General features: G+C 45.9%; 1 protein-coding gene across 1 annotated transcript in view; it reads left to right on the top strand.

The window, feature by feature from the left end:
- Positions 1-892: 892 nt before the first annotated feature.
- Positions 893-18,607, top strand: part of SNX18 (sorting nexin 18) — a 28,073-nt gene continuing 10,358 nt past the window's right edge. The window contains exon 1 of the mRNA XM_045815273.2: positions 893-2,697. Within this exon, the coding sequence (XP_045671229.1) occupies positions 1,077-2,697 (1,621 nt within the window). The 5' untranslated portion in view covers positions 893-1,076. The remainder of the gene's footprint in view (positions 2,698-18,607) is intronic.

Below are 18,607 nucleotides of genomic sequence, written 5' to 3'. Positions count from 1 at the left end.
TTAGCAACAGTGGCAGCAAACACCTGAACTATACTTCCCAGGTGGAGTATTTGCCATATATTAATCTCTCTGTTTCACTGTCCTCATCTGTAACGTAGGGACTACATGATTATCGAATCCCCACAACCCTAGGAGAGAGGTACAATAAGTGACTTGCTCAAGGTCATAAGCTAGGTGCTGTCAGACAGCAGATTCGAACCCAGCAGCCTGACTCGGAAGTGTAAGCTCTCTCTCACGTCCACAGCACCACCTGTGTCTCAGCGAGGAGAAGGGACACACGCAAAATGACAGCTGCTCTCCGTGCCCACTTATTTTACTGTAAACTCTCCTACACCGACGCCTCTCTTCTCACCCTCTCTACCACCCATAGCCTCTTAATTGGTCAAACATAACACCTTCCTTACTTTGTTCGAGTCATCCTCCTCCCCTTCTTGCCAGAAGGTTCCAGCGGGTGGAAGATGAAAGGGAGCGGACAGCGCCCGACACAGGCATGTTGTTTTTCTTCTTGGTGCTGTCGCTAATATTCACTGAAAATCCTTTATTAGATGTGTGGTTAAGGTATTCTAGAAGCATTCACTGAGCCCTCAGAGTAGGGACGTTTGTCAGGCATGCGAATATTAATCTACTTTCTAGGTTGCGTTTTCTAACTTAAAAGCCTGAACAATTCTCTCACACAATTCACTTCTTTCTGAGTGAAAACCTTCACCCGGCGCTTCACGGCGCGGCGCCGGCCTGGAGGGGGCAGTGGCGGCCGCCGAGTGGGTCCCGCCGGCGGGTGCGGTGGCTCGGCCATCGCTTGCTCTCGCCTGGCGCGCGGCTCTCGGCCGTGGATTAGTGCAGCTGGGGACGTGGGAGGCCGCGGGCCCCGCCCCCGGCCGGCGGCGGCGGCGGCGGCGGCCCAGCGCGGCAGTCGGCGCTGCGAGCCGAGCGGCGCGGAGGGCGCGACCGGCGGGCCGGGACGCGGGTCTGCGCGCTGTCTTTTGGGCTCCGTTCCGCGCGCAGGGGCGCGGGCGACACGGCGGGCCTCGGGCTCGCGGTGTAGGGAGTCCGGGGCCGCCCGCCGGGGCGCCGGGACCATGGCGCTGCGCGCCCGGGCGCTGTACGACTTTAGGTCGGAGAACCCGGGCGAGATCTCGCTGCGGGAGCACGAGGTGCTGAGTCTGTGCAGCGAACAGGACATCGAGGGCTGGCTCGAGGGGGTCAACAGCCGCGGCGACCGTGGCCTTTTCCCGGCCTCGTACGTGCAGGTGATCCGCGCCCCGGAGCCCGGCCCGGCGGGCGACGGCGGCCCGGGAGCCCCGGCTCGCTACGCCAACGTCCCGCCTGGCGGCTTCGAGCCCCTGCCCGCCGCGCCGCCCGCCTCCTTCAAGCCGCCGCCCGACGCCTTCCAGCCGCTGCTGCAACCGCAGCAGGCGCCGCCGCCGAGCACCTTCCAGCCGCCGGCCGCGGGCTTCCCCTACGGCGGGGGCGCCCTGCAGCCGTCGCCTCAGCAGCTCTACGGCGGCGGCTACCAGGCCAGCCAGGGCAGCGACGATGACTGGGACGACGAGTGGGACGACAGCTCCACGGTGGCCGACGAACCTGGCGCGCTAGGCAGCAGCGCCTACCCGGACCTCGACGGCTCGTCGTCCGCGGGCGGTGCGGCGGGCCGCTACCGTCTGTCCACGCGCTCGGACCTGTCGCTGGGTTCCCGCGGCGGGTCGGCGCCCCCGCAGCACCACCCGTCCGGGGCCAAGAGCTCCGCTACAGTAAGCCGCAACCTCAACCGCTTTTCCACCTTCGTCAAGTCGGGCGGTGAGGCCTTCGTGCTGGGCGAAGCATCTGGCTTCGTGAAGGATGGGGACAAGCTGTGCGTGGTGCTGGGGCCCTACGGCCCCGAATGGCAGGAGAACCCTTACCCCTTCCAGTGCACCATCGATGATCCCACCAAACAGACCAAGTTCAAGGGCATGAAGAGCTATATCTCGTACAAGCTGGTGCCGACGCACACGCAGGTGCCTGTGCACCGGCGCTACAAGCATTTCGACTGGCTGTACGCGCGCCTGGCGGAGAAGTTCCCCGTCATCTCGGTGCCCCACCTGCCCGAGAAGCAGGCCACCGGCCGCTTCGAGGAGGACTTCATCTCTAAACGCAGGAAGGGCCTGATCTGGTGGATGAACCACATGGCCAGCCACCCGGTGCTGGCGCAGTGCGACGTCTTTCAGCACTTCTTGACCTGCCCTAGCAGCACGGACGAGAAGGCCTGGAAGCAAGGCAAGAGGAAGGCCGAGAAAGATGAGATGGTGGGCGCCAACTTCTTCCTGACCCTGAGCACACCCCCCGCCGCCGCCCTCGACCTGCAGGAGGTGGAGAGCAAGATCGACGGCTTCAAGTGCTTCACCAAGAAGATGGATGACAGCGCGCTGCAGCTCAACCACACGGCCAACGAGTTCGCGCGCAAGCAGGTGACAGGCTTCAAGAAGGAGTATCAGAAGGTGGGCCAGTCCTTCCGCGGCCTCAGCCAGGCCTTTGAGCTGGACCAGCAGGCCTTCTCGGCCGGCCTGAACCAGGCCATCGCCTTCACCGGAGATGCCTACGACGCCATCGGCGAGCTCTTTGCTGAGCAGCCCAGGCAGGACCTGGACCCCGTCATGGACCTGTTAGCGCTGTATCAGGGGCACCTGGCCAACTTCCCCGACATCATTCACGTTCAGAAAGGTAAAGCCTGGCCGTTAGAGCAGATGGTCTGGAATGTGTTGTTGAGGCTGATGAAAGGGGTCATTTGGACAGAGATAAGGTAATCTGTTTCAGACTAGTGTCCTACAGGATGGGAATCAAGCAGGCAATGTGGACAGCTGGCCTGTTTTTCTGAGTGTACGAAGGATTGTGGGCAGGTAGCTGCCTCCTTCAAGTATTTTCAGACAGGGAATGGGTACTCTTCAGAGAAAGTTCTGAGAGTACTTCTTAGGACAGTGCTATCATTTTAGAGTTTGAATAGTTGGGTAATGAGCTTCTGGGATCTGTAATCTTGTGCCTAGGGTAGAATTAGAAGAGGACCCAAACCCTGTTAGGCATCCATTTGAACACTGCTGGGTCACTTAGTGATGGGTTTCAGGAAGCACGGAAATACTGGGGAAGGACGGATATCTGCAAATAAAGGTCGGATATCTGCAAGTAAAGGTAAGTCCCACTTCTACTTTCCACGCCTCTCAATCCCTGGTTTGGTAGAGGAATTAGAATCCATTTTCTGAGGTTTTAGCCAGGGCAGTTTAAGAATGTCCTGCATAGGCTCCTTGCTTACAACCTTTGTAGAATGCGGTGAACGGCTCACTCTAATTTCAGGACGTTTTAAGAAAATTAATTTCTTTAAGCTCAGTCATTTTGAGTTTGGAGTTTATTAGCCGACTGAATTTAAAGAGCATTATTTAGGAAAATGATATGGGGAAACTACAAAACACACAGAGTCTGAGTATCATGGCTGAGGGCAGTGCTCTTCTTATTCCAGTGAACTGCCCAACTCTCAGCTTGTTTCATCATTAGTTGTTAGTGCCCCTGACTTTTGTTAAAGCACGAAAATTTGCAGATTTTTTTTTTCTTAGAAAATAAATTAGAGCAGTAAAGCCTGGAGTGAGAGAACAGGGAGGTATTGGAGTTAGGGAGGCAGTCTTGCCTTGTGAATGTCTCCTGCTCAGTGTGGCGGGTGTGGGGGGCAGGGAGTTACCCGATCTAACTTCCTATGATGGTCACGAGGTTTGGCCTTAAGTAAGGAGATGCTCACTGCCTTTCCAGGTGGGCCAGTCCACTGATGAACAACCCTGATCTTTGGCATACTCTTCCTTGCATTGAACTACAATTTGCCTCTCTGTTTGTCTTTCTGTTCCCTGTAACCACACAGAGTAAGTCTATTCCTCATCCACACATTAGCTCTTTACACTTTTTTGCAGTCTTGCTTCCTTCCTTTCCCCCTCTGCTGCTCTCCTCCTTCCAAGTGTGTGACTGACTAGTCTTCTTACTCACCAAGGAGGGGGTCCTTCCAAATCCTTGAATGTGTTGTTGGCTCTGCTAAAATGCAGTATCCTGAAGCATCTGCAGGACTGATTTTGGTAGAAAATAGTAACTTTCTTGGCAGTTTACATTTTGTAAATGCAGTCTGAGATTGAATTAGCTGTTTGAGCAACCATACTGAACCTGCATCTACATTCCTAATGCCTTTTTGTGTGTAAATTGCTGTGACTCCTTGACTTTTTGGCTGGTTCTGGTGCTGGTGGGACTGCCTCTGAGCCTTTAATGCAAGACCTTATATTTAAATACCATTGTGTTACATCAGCCTGGACCCATCTGCCTTTTTACATATTTTGTGAGTTTATGCAAATTGTTGGTAAATAGTGGAAAGGGTGGAGACAAGTACAGACAAGAAGGCAGATGCAGGTGACTGGCTACTGCAGAGTGCCATCAGTTCATTCACTGACTTCACTGTCACTCAGACCACACACGGCCTTGTCAAGTGTCCTGCTGTTGGAACTGTTTATTAGAAAAGGTATGGTGTTTGTTCTAAGGTCGATTTTGAGTTTACAGCAGTTTTTTTAGTTTATTAAACTGTGTAATTTGCTATTTTTTTTTTTTTTAATCCTAGAACTAAACTTGTATTCTGTTTCTTGGGATTTGAAAAACTTCATTAAAACCAGTACCATTTTATGTTGTTTAAACAGACTCAAGGGCACTAAATATCATCTTTAGGAAGTTCAGAGAGAAAATCAGTTAATATGAAGTATACTTTGTTTCCGCTGTGGCCTTGGTGTAACGTACAGGGAGTGTGTGTCCCTAGATGACATGTCTTTAGAATGTACTTGCCATTTAAAGCTATAGTGTGCAAGCATAAGGCTAAAAGCATTTGCTTGCAACCAGTTTTTATCAAGGATGCTGGTGTTGGCGATTTTTAGGAATACAGATGAGACAAATTTTGTAAGTTATGCTAAAGCTTTTTGAACATATTGTGGATATTCAGAACTTGTGACTGTAAAGAGCAGCTCCCCCCCCCCCCCCCGACTTAACTACACAGTTGCTATTGGAATGAATCTTTTTTAGTCTGAGCACTTGGGGATTTTGTTGACAGGTTGTTTTTTTCCTCTAAGGTCTCAAAGTGTAATCACATGAAAGATTTTACTGTGACTTTTGAGAGGAGAACAAAAAGAAGCAGCAAATGAAAAAAAATCTTTAAGCCGCTCAAACTGTCTTGTTTTTTAGTTCAAAGTTTGTATTTCAACTTAGGGAGAAATTTAAAAATTAAAAATAATTACTTCAACTCTTAAGTTCTCATTGTTTACAGGAAGAGAAAAAGCAGTTTCAGTGCTTCTGTGTTTTACGTGTTCTAATCATATGTTAGGTCCACATTCAGATGAGACAGAAATGATTAGAAAGTGCTTTTTAATTACTAACACAGTTAAGAAGGGGAGTTAAATTTTTTTTCCCTTTAATTCCTGGGGGAAAGGACAGGAATGGTAGTCTCTTCTGAGCTTTTTTCTTATCCGGGAGACTGCTGTGGTCAGCTTTTTCAGTGTCCTAAAACGTGTGCTGTTCGATGCTGGGTCTTGAGCCACATCTGACTACTTAGATTTAAGTTAATTAAAATAATATAATTCAGTTCCTTAATCACACTAGCTGTATTTCCTGTGCTTTGTAGCAAGTGGCTAGCACACTGGACAACGGACACGGAGCAGACCCTTTCATCACTGCTGAAGGTTCTGTTGGGCGGTGCCGTGCTGCCATAGCTGAACTGTCTGTCCTTTCTGGTTCCTCCAGCAGTTGATAATCTCTGCACATACTCTCCAGAGAGTTTACTTTTCACTTGGTCATCTCATGGCATCCCCTCCTTTCCACATGGGCTTAAGTAATAAAAACTGGGAGGAAAAGCAGGCCCTGCCAGACCCCTCTCGACAGAGCGTCCCAGGCACTCGACTAGTGAGTAATATTTCTGCGGTGTGAGGATGCTCATCTGCTCTGCATCCTGCCTTCATCGTTCATTCAGAAAATACAACTGGTTTCAGAATGGATGTCTGAGACTGGTGAGGAACCAGCTCCAGAGCGAGGGTGGAAAACTCAAGCACCTTTAAATGTGGTCGACTGGCATTTTTCTGACTATACTTAGTACTAAAACCGTTGCTTAAACTTAATAATGGTTTTAGTGTAAGTACTTTCTGTAGAAGCGAAGAAAGCCATATGGCTTCTTTAGCTAAAAGAGAATTCTAGAATTCTAATTTTTTTTCATCAACTCATGGAGTCTTAGAAAACAGACCTATTTTGGTTAATGGAGTTGAGTGTAGGAAGAAGGCAATTTGCTGTAGTCTGAAGTATAGTAGTTGGGAATTCAGAAGCTGTTTGAATTTTATTCATACTTTGCTCTGTCTTAACAGGAGTCCCTTAAATTCTTTGTTCACAGGCGGCTCATTGATTCCTGACTAGTCACATGTCTGTCACTGCCGAGCTTTGTAACCCTGTGGTCTGATTTTCTTTTTTTGAAATGGTAGCATTTTATCTCCTCCCGTTTATCATCTCTGCCTGTAGTATGCCTTTAGAATGCTGATGTTGGCCAGTTTGGGGTAGTACATAGAATCAATTTCACTATCAGTTTCTTAGATTATTTGGTTCTGTTTCCAAAGATATGATTAATCTCTAATATTTAATAAGGCTTACTCTGGATGACAGTGAGTTGTTGTGGTTTAAAAGCTTTAGGCTTATCTCCTGGGGAATATCATGAAAGGGAAAGACTGTGATGCGGGGTGATGAGAAATGTTGGTTTCATCTTTATTTAGGAATGTCGACTAGATAGCAGGAGGGAGTTACTTAAAAGGAAGTTTCTTTATTCCTGAGAAAAGGTATAGGTCATGTAAAAGTGATTTGTTGATAAAATGTAGTGTGAGTGTATGAAGCAGGGTGGCAGAACTAGGTAAACAAACAGTCCTATTTTCTGTACTCCTAAATTAAATATGCAGCGTTTCCACATTGCCCTCTGTAAACGTTCCAGATGGAGCCTTCTTTTCAACAAAACCCAGCCCTGGGACCTCAGGAATGGTACACCAGTCGTGGGCCTGTCAGTTCTCCGGGGTAGAGTTTCACCATTGTGCTTCCTTTCACCACGTGTAGGGTCCGTCTTATGTCCCTCAGACATTAATTAAAGATAGCTAGAGTCCTGGCAGTGCACCCAAGGTAAGGCTGGGCCACAGTCAGCCCTTCCCTGTCTGCTCCCCATTCTCCTGTGGCTAAAAATAGACCTGAGAGGGCGGTGCCAGGAATACAGAGAAAGGGTCTAATAAGCAGGCTGTTTACAAACTCATCTTTATTTTGAAATTTCTGAGCTAGAAATTGAGGTCATTCATTTTTTGTTTTGTTTTGTTTTAGCTCCGTCTTAATTGAACCCATTTCTCCTCTCCCTTACTTCCACCTCCAGCTGTTTTTTAAGGAGACTTCAGTTCTAGCTGTAACCTTTGTCCCTATCTGTATTTTCTTAATGAAAATGAGGTTACCTTTGGGGCTTTTGAAAGAGATGACTGAGTTCTTTGGTTAAAACGTCAGTGTGACCGGCCACAGTCAGTCTTGGTCATGAAGTTAGGTGGGGTTACTATTCATATAAGCCTGTCCTTGGTTTTTCAGACTTCTTTTTTGAGCCATGACTCCTTGAAATCACACTGGGGAATCCTAGCCTGTTAGGCTGATCACAGCAGAATCAAAAGGCAGGTACCTAAGCTCCCACTCATGTTCTTCAGATAACTCTTTGGCTCAGTTGGATTTCCCTCTTTATTGGGAAATGTCATCCCACAGGTTCCTGTATGGTCATCTTAGGATTTCCAAACAGGAAGGCAGAACCCAAACAACGAAGAAGTTCTGTGAGAAGGTGTCAATCCTGTTATAAACATGACCGTTCCTTTAAATTATGTTCTTTTTCTTCAGGCTGAATAAAAATTTATTGCTTTATTGTCTCGAAGTATTTTAAAATCAAAGTTTAATACGAAGTTCGATTTAATTGGCCATCTATTTATGAAACTTTATAATACCACAAACTAAATGATTATCACAAATAAAATGGCACAGTAAAGCTTAGCTCTTTGTTTGGAGATACTGTCCTTGGAGGACCTGTCCCATCTGTCACCCTTCACTTAGCACAGGCTAGATTCACGCATGGGGGCGGGGGCAGGACTCTGATCCTCACTGAGTTCTTTGGTGGCAGAGAAACCATGTGCCAGGTTACTGAGAGCCCCCCCAAGGCTACTCAGGAGAGATGGGGCTGGCCTGAGTCTGACAAGGGAGCTTAGTTGGCCCCACAAACAAAGAGGGTTCATGTCCAGAGTCTCCTCAGTGTGGGCCACTATGGAATCTGGGGACCACTGTATGGCTGTGAGGGGAATTTTGGACAAGTTATTTTAACCTCGGTAAGTCTCAGTTTCCTCGTTGGTAAAGTGGGAACGCTTCTTCATAAGGTCACATTGAAGATTAAATGTTATGGTTCTCAGTAGTTACTCACTAAATGCTTAATTTTGAAAAGTAGAAAGATACTTTTAAAATAGGAAGCATTCTTCTTTAAAAGACAATTCCAGTAATCTTACCTTCCATCCTGGTAGCCAGCTGCCACCAGAATTGCAGGCAAAAGTATAAAAAGCCAATAAGTCATTGGTGTAGCAGTTAAATACTGTATTTTAACATGGCTGGTGTGTACTGCCCACCAGAAAAATGGTAACCAATAAATGCCAGTGTTATTTAGAGTCACTGGTTTGTTGTTCACATTAAGGATTTGTGTAAATTGTCTCCTGTCAGCTAACTGTTCCCATCCTCTAAATTACTTGTGTCCTTGCACAAATCACTTTGACATTTCTGAGCTTCATTTCCCTAATCTGTAAATATAAGATTCTTGATCTCCTAGGTATCATTTGTTGATTGACTTTTTAGAAAAAAAAGAGCAACATCCATACATTGAAAATAAAATACTTAGGAAAGTACACCTGGGAGCATGAACATCCTTTATCAGTTGATATTGGCAACTGGCAAGTTGATGTGAAAGAAAATTCATGAACTTTTGGTTCAGATCAGCAAACACGCATTGGGCTTACCCCACCAGGTGCTGTGAGTGTAAAAGTGATGACCACCGGGCCTCCTGCCTGCTGGTGAGAGCTCCCAGGTATTTGGAAGCTGAGGTGTGGTGGACAGCTGGAGAAATTCTCTCTGACCCGAAGGAGGGCTATCATTAGTAGAGCCACCAGAGAGAGAAATTGTGATGGGCTTTCCCTCCTACAAAGTGTACTTCACTTTTAATTTTAAACACTATCCCCTCTTGAAAAGTAGAAACAATCTTGTATTGTTGATCTTGTATTTGTAGCTTAATTGAACTTTAGTGTGAATGAGTGTTACTTCACTTGTCATTTTTACTCCTTTTTTTAGAATTTTATCTCTCACTGTAATTGGACTTTACTCTTCTGATAAAGAAATTTTATGTATTATTGGCAGGTAGGGAGACAGCAGTTAGGGACAGGAGCCAAGATCATTAGATTTATTCAGAGGATCGTCTGAGAGAGACATCTGCTTTATTCAACAAATATGTAAGTGCCCGTTTTAGATCGGGCACTGTTAAAGATGCTCAGGTTGCATCAGTGGTCAAAACAAAGATCACCGCCCTTGTGGAGCTTACATTCTAGCAGGGCAGAGACACAACGAAAAGCACACACAGTGAGTACATTATCACATATGCGGTAGGGGAAAACATAAAAGTGGAGCGGGGCAAGTGATCAACGTAGCTCTCATTGAGAAGGTGAGATTTAGGTGGAAGCATGGAGAAGGTGAGGGAGTTAGCCAAACAGCTGTGTGCGGAGGAGAGCCTTTCAGGCAGAGGAGATGGCTAGAGCAGAGGTGCTGAGGTGGGTGTGTGCTGCCAGGCAGTAGGAGGCCAGGTGATTGGAGCTAAGAGGATCTGGGTAGGAGATGAGGTCTTGGAAGGTCCAACTAGTAGGGCTTTGTAGGTCATTGTCAGGACTTAGAGTAAAAGCTATAATGAGGTGGGAGCCATGACAGGATTTTAAGCCAAGGAATGACATCCACCTGGATCTTCTAACAGACTTACTCCAGTTGCTGTGTTGACAACAGAGTGGAGAGGAGGTAAGGTGTCAAAGGTAGGAGCAGAGAGCCAGTAGAAAACTACCCCAATGATCCAGATGAGAGACGGTGGAGTACAGACTAGAGTGGGGACGATGGAGATGGTGAGGAGGCATCCCAGTCTGGATATATTTTAAAGGTAGAATCATCAGATTTTCCTAAAGGATCAGATGGGGCATGTGAGAGGAAGAGGAATCATTAAGGGGGACTCTGCAGTTTTTGGCCTGACCAACAATAAGAATGGAGTTTCCATCCACTGAAATGAGGAAAGGCGTGAGTGGAAGAGAGGTGGGAATGGGAATCAGGACTTGAGTTTCATCCTTTTATTTTGATGGGGTCCTACATTCTGTTGACATCTCCCCACCCAACACATACACAGTTAGTCAAGCCCTAGATCTTGTTCCCTCCTTGGAGTTTTCTACTTGGAGCCCAGTCCTTTCCAAGTAGTCACGGCTGGTAGCATGCTCACTGGTGTGCCAAACAGTATACATTGTTTGATTATTGGGTAGTGTGTGGGGGTCATGTTTTTATGTTCCTCTACTATGTAACACCACTACTTTGTATGTGCATAGTAAGTGCTTAAAGAATGCTTGTTGAATGAGAAAGTAGGCATTCGATAAGTACTTCTTGATTTTGAAATAGATGTCTTCTATTATAGAATGTGTTTTTCTGTTCATATGGTGGTGGATACCAGAGTTTATAAAAGAGTATAGGAAATAAAGATAGGATCTGGATATATTTTATAGGTGAAGTTGTTAATTAATGTGAAAATGCTTTAGAAGTCTTAAACTTACATATCTATGAAGTAACTTTCCAAAACTTACTGGGGAGAAGAGAGGAAGTTTAAAAATGCTTTATTTTATATGCCAGAAAAATTAATGTTATGTACCTCATGATTTCACTTTATATTGATTTTTGATGTTTAAACTTGCATTACACACTCTTTTCGTCTTTGGTAAGCTTTCATATAATACATTTATTGGAGTCCCTTTTGCTTAATTCCAAGCACAAGATCTAGAGAGAATACATTTCACCTCTTTGAATGACTTGGATACACAAAGCACTGAGCTTAGGTGTTGAGTAGTAGGTGCCTACCGTCATGGAAGGTCCAGTTCTGTAACGGAAGTAGGATGTCTGTACAGAGAATTGGGAGATTGAGATCGATTTAACTTAGTGCCAATGGTAAGCATGCGTGGGAGTCCAGAGGATGAAGAGTCATTGTCAACTGTGGTAGGGGCTTGGGTGGGTAGCATTTGTTTTTTTTGCCTCTGAAAGATGGTCATATTTTGACTTTTCAGAGGAAAATAGAAAGTGCATCCTTGATCTTGAAAATGCTTTAGGGTGAGCATATTATAACTGATACACTGCATGCCCAGTATTCAGGTCAACAAGGCCACCTGACAAGTGAGTAGCTGTCACCATGCAGTGTGACACATGCAGTCATGGGCATGTGCCGTGGTGTGAAATAGGCCAGAGTTGGGGTAATCAACTCTGGGGAGAGGAGAGAGTTCAGGGGTGGCTTCTCCCAGTCTTACTCTGAGAAGATTTTTGGAAAAAAAAAAAAAAATGGAAGTTTGCCTACCAGGCAGAATGGGGGAAGGCATTCTGGGCAGAGGGAATCAATCATGTATAAAAATCAGGGATTAAATCCTGGCTGCCTCTCAGATTCAGCCCTTGAGTGGTTACAGCTGTAATTTGGTCCCCACCCTCAATCTAATCAGAATGTTAGGGACATGTGGCCTGTACATTGGTGTTCTTGAAAGAGCTCCTCGTGGGATTTAATGTGCCACTGGGTTTACAGCTGCTGCTGGAGGGGATGGAGGGGAGCATCGTGGAAGATCAAACAGGATGTTGACATGTGTAGGCCTGCACTTGAGATGGACAGGTCCTAGTGACAGGTGTAAAGGATGGCTCAGGGTGAAGAGAGATAGGAGCTTCTTGCAGTGATTCAGGCAAGACATGATGAAATCCTAAACTGAGGCGGTATCTGTGGGGTTGGGGAGGAGGAGACAGAAGGGGTATTTGCCTGCAGGAGTGAGGTACAGGGTAGGGAGGAGAATAAAATGACCAGCAGACTAGAGACTGGAGCTACCAACAGAGATGCTGGGTGATGGAGCAGGGGTCTGCAGGCCAAACCCACCCATGTGCCTGTTTATAGCACTTGAGCTAAGAGTGGCTTTTACATTTCTGAATTATTCCATTTTTAATGAGTATAAAAGCCTCGATTTTGCCTTGATGTGCAAAACTTCAAATATTTACTATCTGACTCCTAAGGAAAAGGCAGGTTTGGGAGCTGGAGTATGAGTACTCATGGCCCTTGCTACCACTCTGTGGAGTCCGTGCTGTGTGAGTAGCAGTGTTGTGGGCAGTTACATACACTGTGTCCGATCCCATTTAGGAGCGGGCATGAAGACGTGCCCTCTACAACCAGGGGGCGTGGAGTTCCCGCCAGCGTCACTGCGTAACCTGTTGCAGTTTCCTTGTCTGTAACATGGAGTAATCATTTTGCATGCCAAATACTTTGAAGCATGAAGTATTAGCTATTGTATTAGGTTCCCGGAGCTGCTGTAACAAATTACCACAAGCTGGTGGCTTAAAAAAACAAATTTATTCTCCTGCCGTTCTGGAGGCTAGAAGTTCGAAATGAAGGTGTCGGCACAGCCACACTCCATATAAAGCGCCTGGCAGATCCTTCCATGCCTCTTCCAGCCTCTGGGGGTTGCCGGCCATCCTTGCTGTTCTTGGTCTGTGGACTCGCCACTCCAGTCTCTGCGTCCATCTTCCTCACTTGATGTTCTCCCTGTGTGCTGACTCTTTGTCTCCTCTTCTTGTAAGGACACTGGTCATTCTGGATTTAGGGCCTACCCTAATCCAGTATGACCTCACCTAAACCAATTATATGTGCAGAGACTATTTCCTATTAAGGTCACAGTCACAGGCTGTAGGTGGATGTGAATGGGGGGGGGGGGGGGAGGAGATACTGTTCAACCCAGTACCGCTATTAACTTCCCCAAAGGGGTATTGTCCCCATGTGATACCTTTGAAAACTGAGGCTCCAGGAGGTTTGGTGAATTTCAGGATTGCACAGCTAATAAGAAGAGCCAGAATTTGCGTTCATTTTTTGCCTTGACTTAAAACCTGTGTTCTTCATGCTGCAATCAGTAGCATGCCTGCCAGAAAATTTTTTGTTCTGTGGACAGGCAACAGCCATTAAGGGTCTGAAACTGAAGAGTGACGTCTGAATCATGATAAAAATAATATGTTTCGAGGACTTACCATGTGCCAGGCATGTTGCTTCGTGTTTATATTCTTTATATCCATTTAAACCGCATAGGAGATTTTAAGGTAAATACTCTCATTATCCCCATTTTTCAGAAAGGAGGTGAGCCACAGAAATTTAACTGCGAGCTCTTGGTGCTGTCCTTCACCTATGTACAGCCTGGCTCCAGGGCCAGGGCTTCCGGAAGCTTCTTCCTGTTGGCTGAGTGCAGAGATGAGAGGGCTGCCGGAGTAGTCCAGGTTGTCTAGGCATGAGGGTGGCTTTGGAAAGTAAGCAGGTGAACTCGAGATACCTGCCAAGTAGAGTGGCCAGACTTGGTGAGGAGCGGCTCTCCTGAGGAGTCTAGAGTTACCTTCCAGGTTTTAAATTTGGTGACAGAAAGTAGTGATGCCAGGAAGAGAAATAGGCAGGTTAAGAAGAAGAGCAGGATTACAAGGAAAGATAAGGAATGGGGGTGAAGGGAGTCTTAGAAGTCCTATTTCCTGGGCCTTTACTGTATTTAGTTATATTGACATTTGTGAAAATCACAGAAGCTACCTATTGTCTGCGTGAGACATCTTTAAATAAAAATGGGTGTCAGCATGGGGTCCTCTGTAAGTTTTTATGTTTTATGACATGTGTTTCAGGTCTTTTTAAAAATGATGTATTTATAAGTGCTTTGTTTTGTCTTGAGATGGTTACTTATGGTCTAGTTCAAGGAAGCTCAGATGCAGCCAGAGTAAAGACTCATCACCCCTGGAAACCTGGTCCCTGCCAGCATGAGGAAGCAGGAAAGCCCCAGGGTCAGAGGTGTTCTTAAGTTTGAAACAGCTGATTTAGGAATTGTCCCCAGAGCTTAGTGATTGTAAAGTGCCGTGAAGTACTGCTTATCAACCAAAGAAAGAGGCCGAGCTGAAATTAAAACAAAAGCATTTATTTAGGGTCTCAGGATTACAGTTGCATGAACACAGATTTGGGCAGCAGACCAAATAGTGCCTCCCAGGGAACAAAATCAAGGGTTTTTAAATCAAAAGGGAATGTATATGTTGCATACAAAGAATTTCGATGGGTGTTGGTGGCAGAAAACTAAAGGCTGGGCTGAATATAATTGGTTTCTAAGACTGTCACCCAGCAGAGTCTCGCTGTGGCAAGCGGCAGGGGTTTGGGCTGAGTCCTTGGGACACTGGTCTCTTGGCCCAGTTCACAAGTTCTTAGTCCCACACAGTGAGGACACGAGAACGTACAGAAGGCCCATCTCGTTCGTGGCCTCCCAGCTCCACCCTTAAAACCCCCTGACATAAGTGACCCTATTTCATTTCACCTTTCACACAGTCATAGTGGCCGTGCTAAATACTGTGCTGCTCACCACTTACTCCCCCCATAGTTTAAGTGGCAGTTTCTAACATTGGGGTTTACAGTTACAGTTCGAAAGTTAAAAACTAGACGTTGTTTGGGAAAAATACTTGAAAGCACAAAATCTGTTCTTTGAGACTACATGTCTAAGTACAGTGCTAGCGGTGGCCCTCTCAGAAGCACTTATACAGTCAAGAACCTGGCTTCGGACGTGTGGCTCCCACCTCCCTGGTTTCTCTACCAAGCTGCTGCCACCTTGCTCTCCTTCTGCCCCGACAGAGCGGCTTGTCTGTTTAGCAGCTTCTGTGAGAGGTTTTAGCACGGGTCTCCCTTTATCTTCCTAGAGAAGAAAGAAACTATTAAAGGCAGTTTCCAAAGTTCACTCTTCTCTTTGGTTCAGATATGTTTTATCGTATGTCAGAGGTCATCTAAACCCAAAGTGCTGGCAGCTCGCCAACATCCCTAATGCTCCTGGATTGGTACAGATCAGTGTGCCTGCATGTATGTAAGCTAACAAAAGACTTAAAAGACTTAGGAAATTAGGGATTATGAGCTGCAGACTGTAGGCATCAATTGTGTTCTCTGATCTAAACCATTATGTGGACTTTATTTTACAAAATTGGTTGTTTTTAAAAATTTTATTTTATTTTCATGATTATCAAGGATGTTCTTTCTACCTCATTTGCTTAGGATTCTGTGGGTATAAAATCTTTAAGAAAAGAAACAATACATGCTTTTCTTTTCCTGTTCTCAAATTTTAAAGTCTTTATATTTGCATGGCCATGGGGAAGTAAACATTTTCACCATTGTATCCGGACTCTTCTGAAGTAAGAACATACTGTGTTTACAGAGTTCTCTTGACTCTATCACTCTAGTAACTTTAATACATATTTAATATTCAGTATAAGCTGAAACACAAGAATCTTCATATAAAATTTCTTTGCAAAGAACAGCCTATTCTGCCAAAGAAGCCACAAGAGGTAGAATCATGCGGTTTCCCTCTTCATTTTTGGAACAAGGTGAGGTGTGGGAATGTATGTGCATGGTGAATAAAAGTAATCAAATGTCGTAAGATGTGATACACTTGAGTGAGTAGCTCTCATTTATACTGTCATTCTTGCCCTTACACATCTGGTGATTGCTGAATGGAGCTGAAAGGGCTGCTTCATTAGGATAGAACTAGGCTTTTACTTAGAACAGACTCCTGCTTACTCTATCTTCAGGACCCAACCAAGCTTAGAGGCCTCAATTCTTTAAACGATTAATTTTTACATCATCAAGCAACCAATATTTTTTTTCTTTTTTGCAGTTTATTACCCTTGTATCTGACCCTCTTCCCTCCTTTTTAAAATTACTCAAAAGTTCTCTTTGCCATTTATTGTATTTATGAATTGAAAGTAAATTTTACATTAATTTTACCTTTGGATTTTGATAGTTCTTGGCTTTAGGGACCTATAGTCCCTTCAAAAAATTTCTTTCCCTGACTTGAGTTCAGTATTCCTATTAGCACCCCCCAGGGTTCATTAATGTGGTCCAAACTGGAAACCACGGGGTATGACTTGATGCAGGAAAAGAGATTTGAGAGCCTGGAGTGAGGTGGTTCTAGGGTTGCTTATCCCCAAAATGAGGCTCCCGAAGGGCCTGTCCTTGTGCCGCCCTCGTGTGTTGCTTTGGGGCTCCTCCAAGGTCTTGGACATGATGGATGGGGTAGCCTTAGTTGGGCCAAGGACAAGGGAACTACCTACCTGAGTTGGGAAGCTGGGCAGACCCGGTTCCCATGCATCCAGACATCTTCAATAAAGTGATTTACCGTCCCTAAACTTCACTTTCTGCCCCTGAAAATGGGAGCGGTAATTGTTTTTCTTTTGAGGTTAAAGAGAAGGAAATGAGATACGTCAAGTGCAGAGCACAGGCTTACACAGTAGGTGTGATTCACTCACTTATGACTGTTTTGCCTGGATGGACAGCCATTCTGCCTCTCTCTCTGAAGGGGATGTTGGCCTTCATTTTTTGGGATGTTTTATTCAAAAAATACAGAAAAGTAAATATTGGAGCGGAGAGGGGAAAGAGTAATCAACCAGTGTGGGTGGAGACCGAAAGGGAGGAAGGAAAGGGGAGGGGCAGAGGTTAATGGGGAGTTAGCAGGGCCAGAGGGTGTGGTGACCAGTGATGAGAGGATAAGAGCAGATTGGTCACTTTGACCAAATTAGCATTTTCTTTCAACGTTTTATGTGTAGGAGGGAATGAAGAAAAACAGGCCTAGTCCAGTCTTGGGCAACTTCTACTCAGTTCTGTTGCCTTTCAGCCCACCTCCTCCTGTTCTGTCCCTCGCACCATGGCTTCGGGTTTTCTGGGACAAGGCCCTGGGAAAACAAAATCTAGTTAATGTTTTTGCCACATTCATGATTTCAAAATTAAATAAAGTGCTGGCTTTTTTTTTCCCCTCCTTTTTTAAAAAAAAAAAAAACAGAAAATGTAGCCTTTGGATCCCTGTTGCTTAGTGACTAGGCCTTTTGTATAATTGGTCTGGGAGGGACGAAACCTACTGAGCATAAGAGATTTGGTTGAGGGAAGGAAGGCAAAGTTCAGGTGCTGACACTGCTGGCCCTGGCTGGAGGTGGAAGCCTTTGAAGCAGCCAGCAAGCCCTGGGGGGCCGGAGGAGGTAGAAGAGAGGGGCATAAAGAGGGAAGCTGAAAGGAGGCCACCCAACTTCTTCAACTGAGTTGAAGACTCCTGTTTAAAATGCCTGAAACAGTACAGCGTTTGAGAGGTTCCCCCCCCCTTGCCCGTCCAGTTTTGCCAGGAAATCAGAAGGAAATGAAACGTTGAGTGTGACTGACTGCATTTGCTGGTGCGTCTAGCCGAGCTGGCAACGGGCTCTTGATATGTGCTAATTGACTACACGACACCAGTCCTTGCTCCTCTCATTTTACAGAAACCAAAGTGACACTGAAATGCTCCTTAAACAGTTTTTACTGATGGAAATAATTTAATGCTATGTAAATAATAGGGTGCCTTTGAAAATGGTGCTGACTTCCCGGATCATAATTAATCTATAAAACGAATTTGAGTCCTTTAAAGTTGTTGCAGGAATGAACCCTGTCATATGATTCAATTCCTTAGTTGTAATTATTTTGTATTCTTTGGAAACATGCGTAATGTAATGGCTCAGAAATTGAGCACATGTGGATTATGAACCAGGACATAGTGGTTTCATATGCTTGGCTCTTTGCAGCCTGAGCATGCTTTAAAACTGTGGGAGATGGCTCCCAGTGGAGAGATCCAAAGAAAATGGTAGAAGAAGGGCGGGATTGAATTCAGGACATGAGTTCCGTGGAGCTTGGGGGCAGTGATGGGGCAGGGGGCAGAGTGCCTTTCTTTGAGCCTGGGCGATGGCGGTAAGTATAAAAATGAACCTGTCGGAAGGAACTGCGCATGTGCAGAGTCAGCTGACAATGCCAAAGACGTCCAGGAGATCATGTTTACGACAGGTCCCAGAGCAAAGTGAAAATCCTGGTGTAGTTTTCGTGTCACTGCTCCCACTGTGCAAAGGAAGGGACCCTCTTCAACAGAGTGGAGCAGAGCCCTGCAGGGAGTGTGAAATGGAGAGTGGCAGGACTGGCTGGCAGGTGGGTATGGGGGGTTCTTTGTCGTGAAGTAGCTGTGGTACTTTGGACGAGGCACTTAGCCTCTTACTGGTAAGATTGAGAGAATTGTACCAGAAACTCTTTCTTCGAAGGCCCTTTCACTCTTAAGAAAACAACAGCAACACACATGCAGACTCTGGGAACTGGCTGTACTCTTGTCATCTCAGAATCAGCCCTACTGACTTCTCCAGTGGGTGTCTTGTCAGGGCTGCAGTGAGGAGAGGAAAGTCCTCA

Source organism: Ursus americanus, chromosome 15 (assembly GCF_024610735.1).
Source record: "Ursus americanus isolate L20-20 chromosome 15, mUrsAme1.1.p, whole genome shotgun sequence".
Lineage (NCBI taxonomy): Eukaryota > Metazoa > Chordata > Mammalia > Carnivora > Ursidae > Ursus > Ursus americanus.
This window is presented reverse-complemented; position numbering and strand designations above follow the sequence as displayed.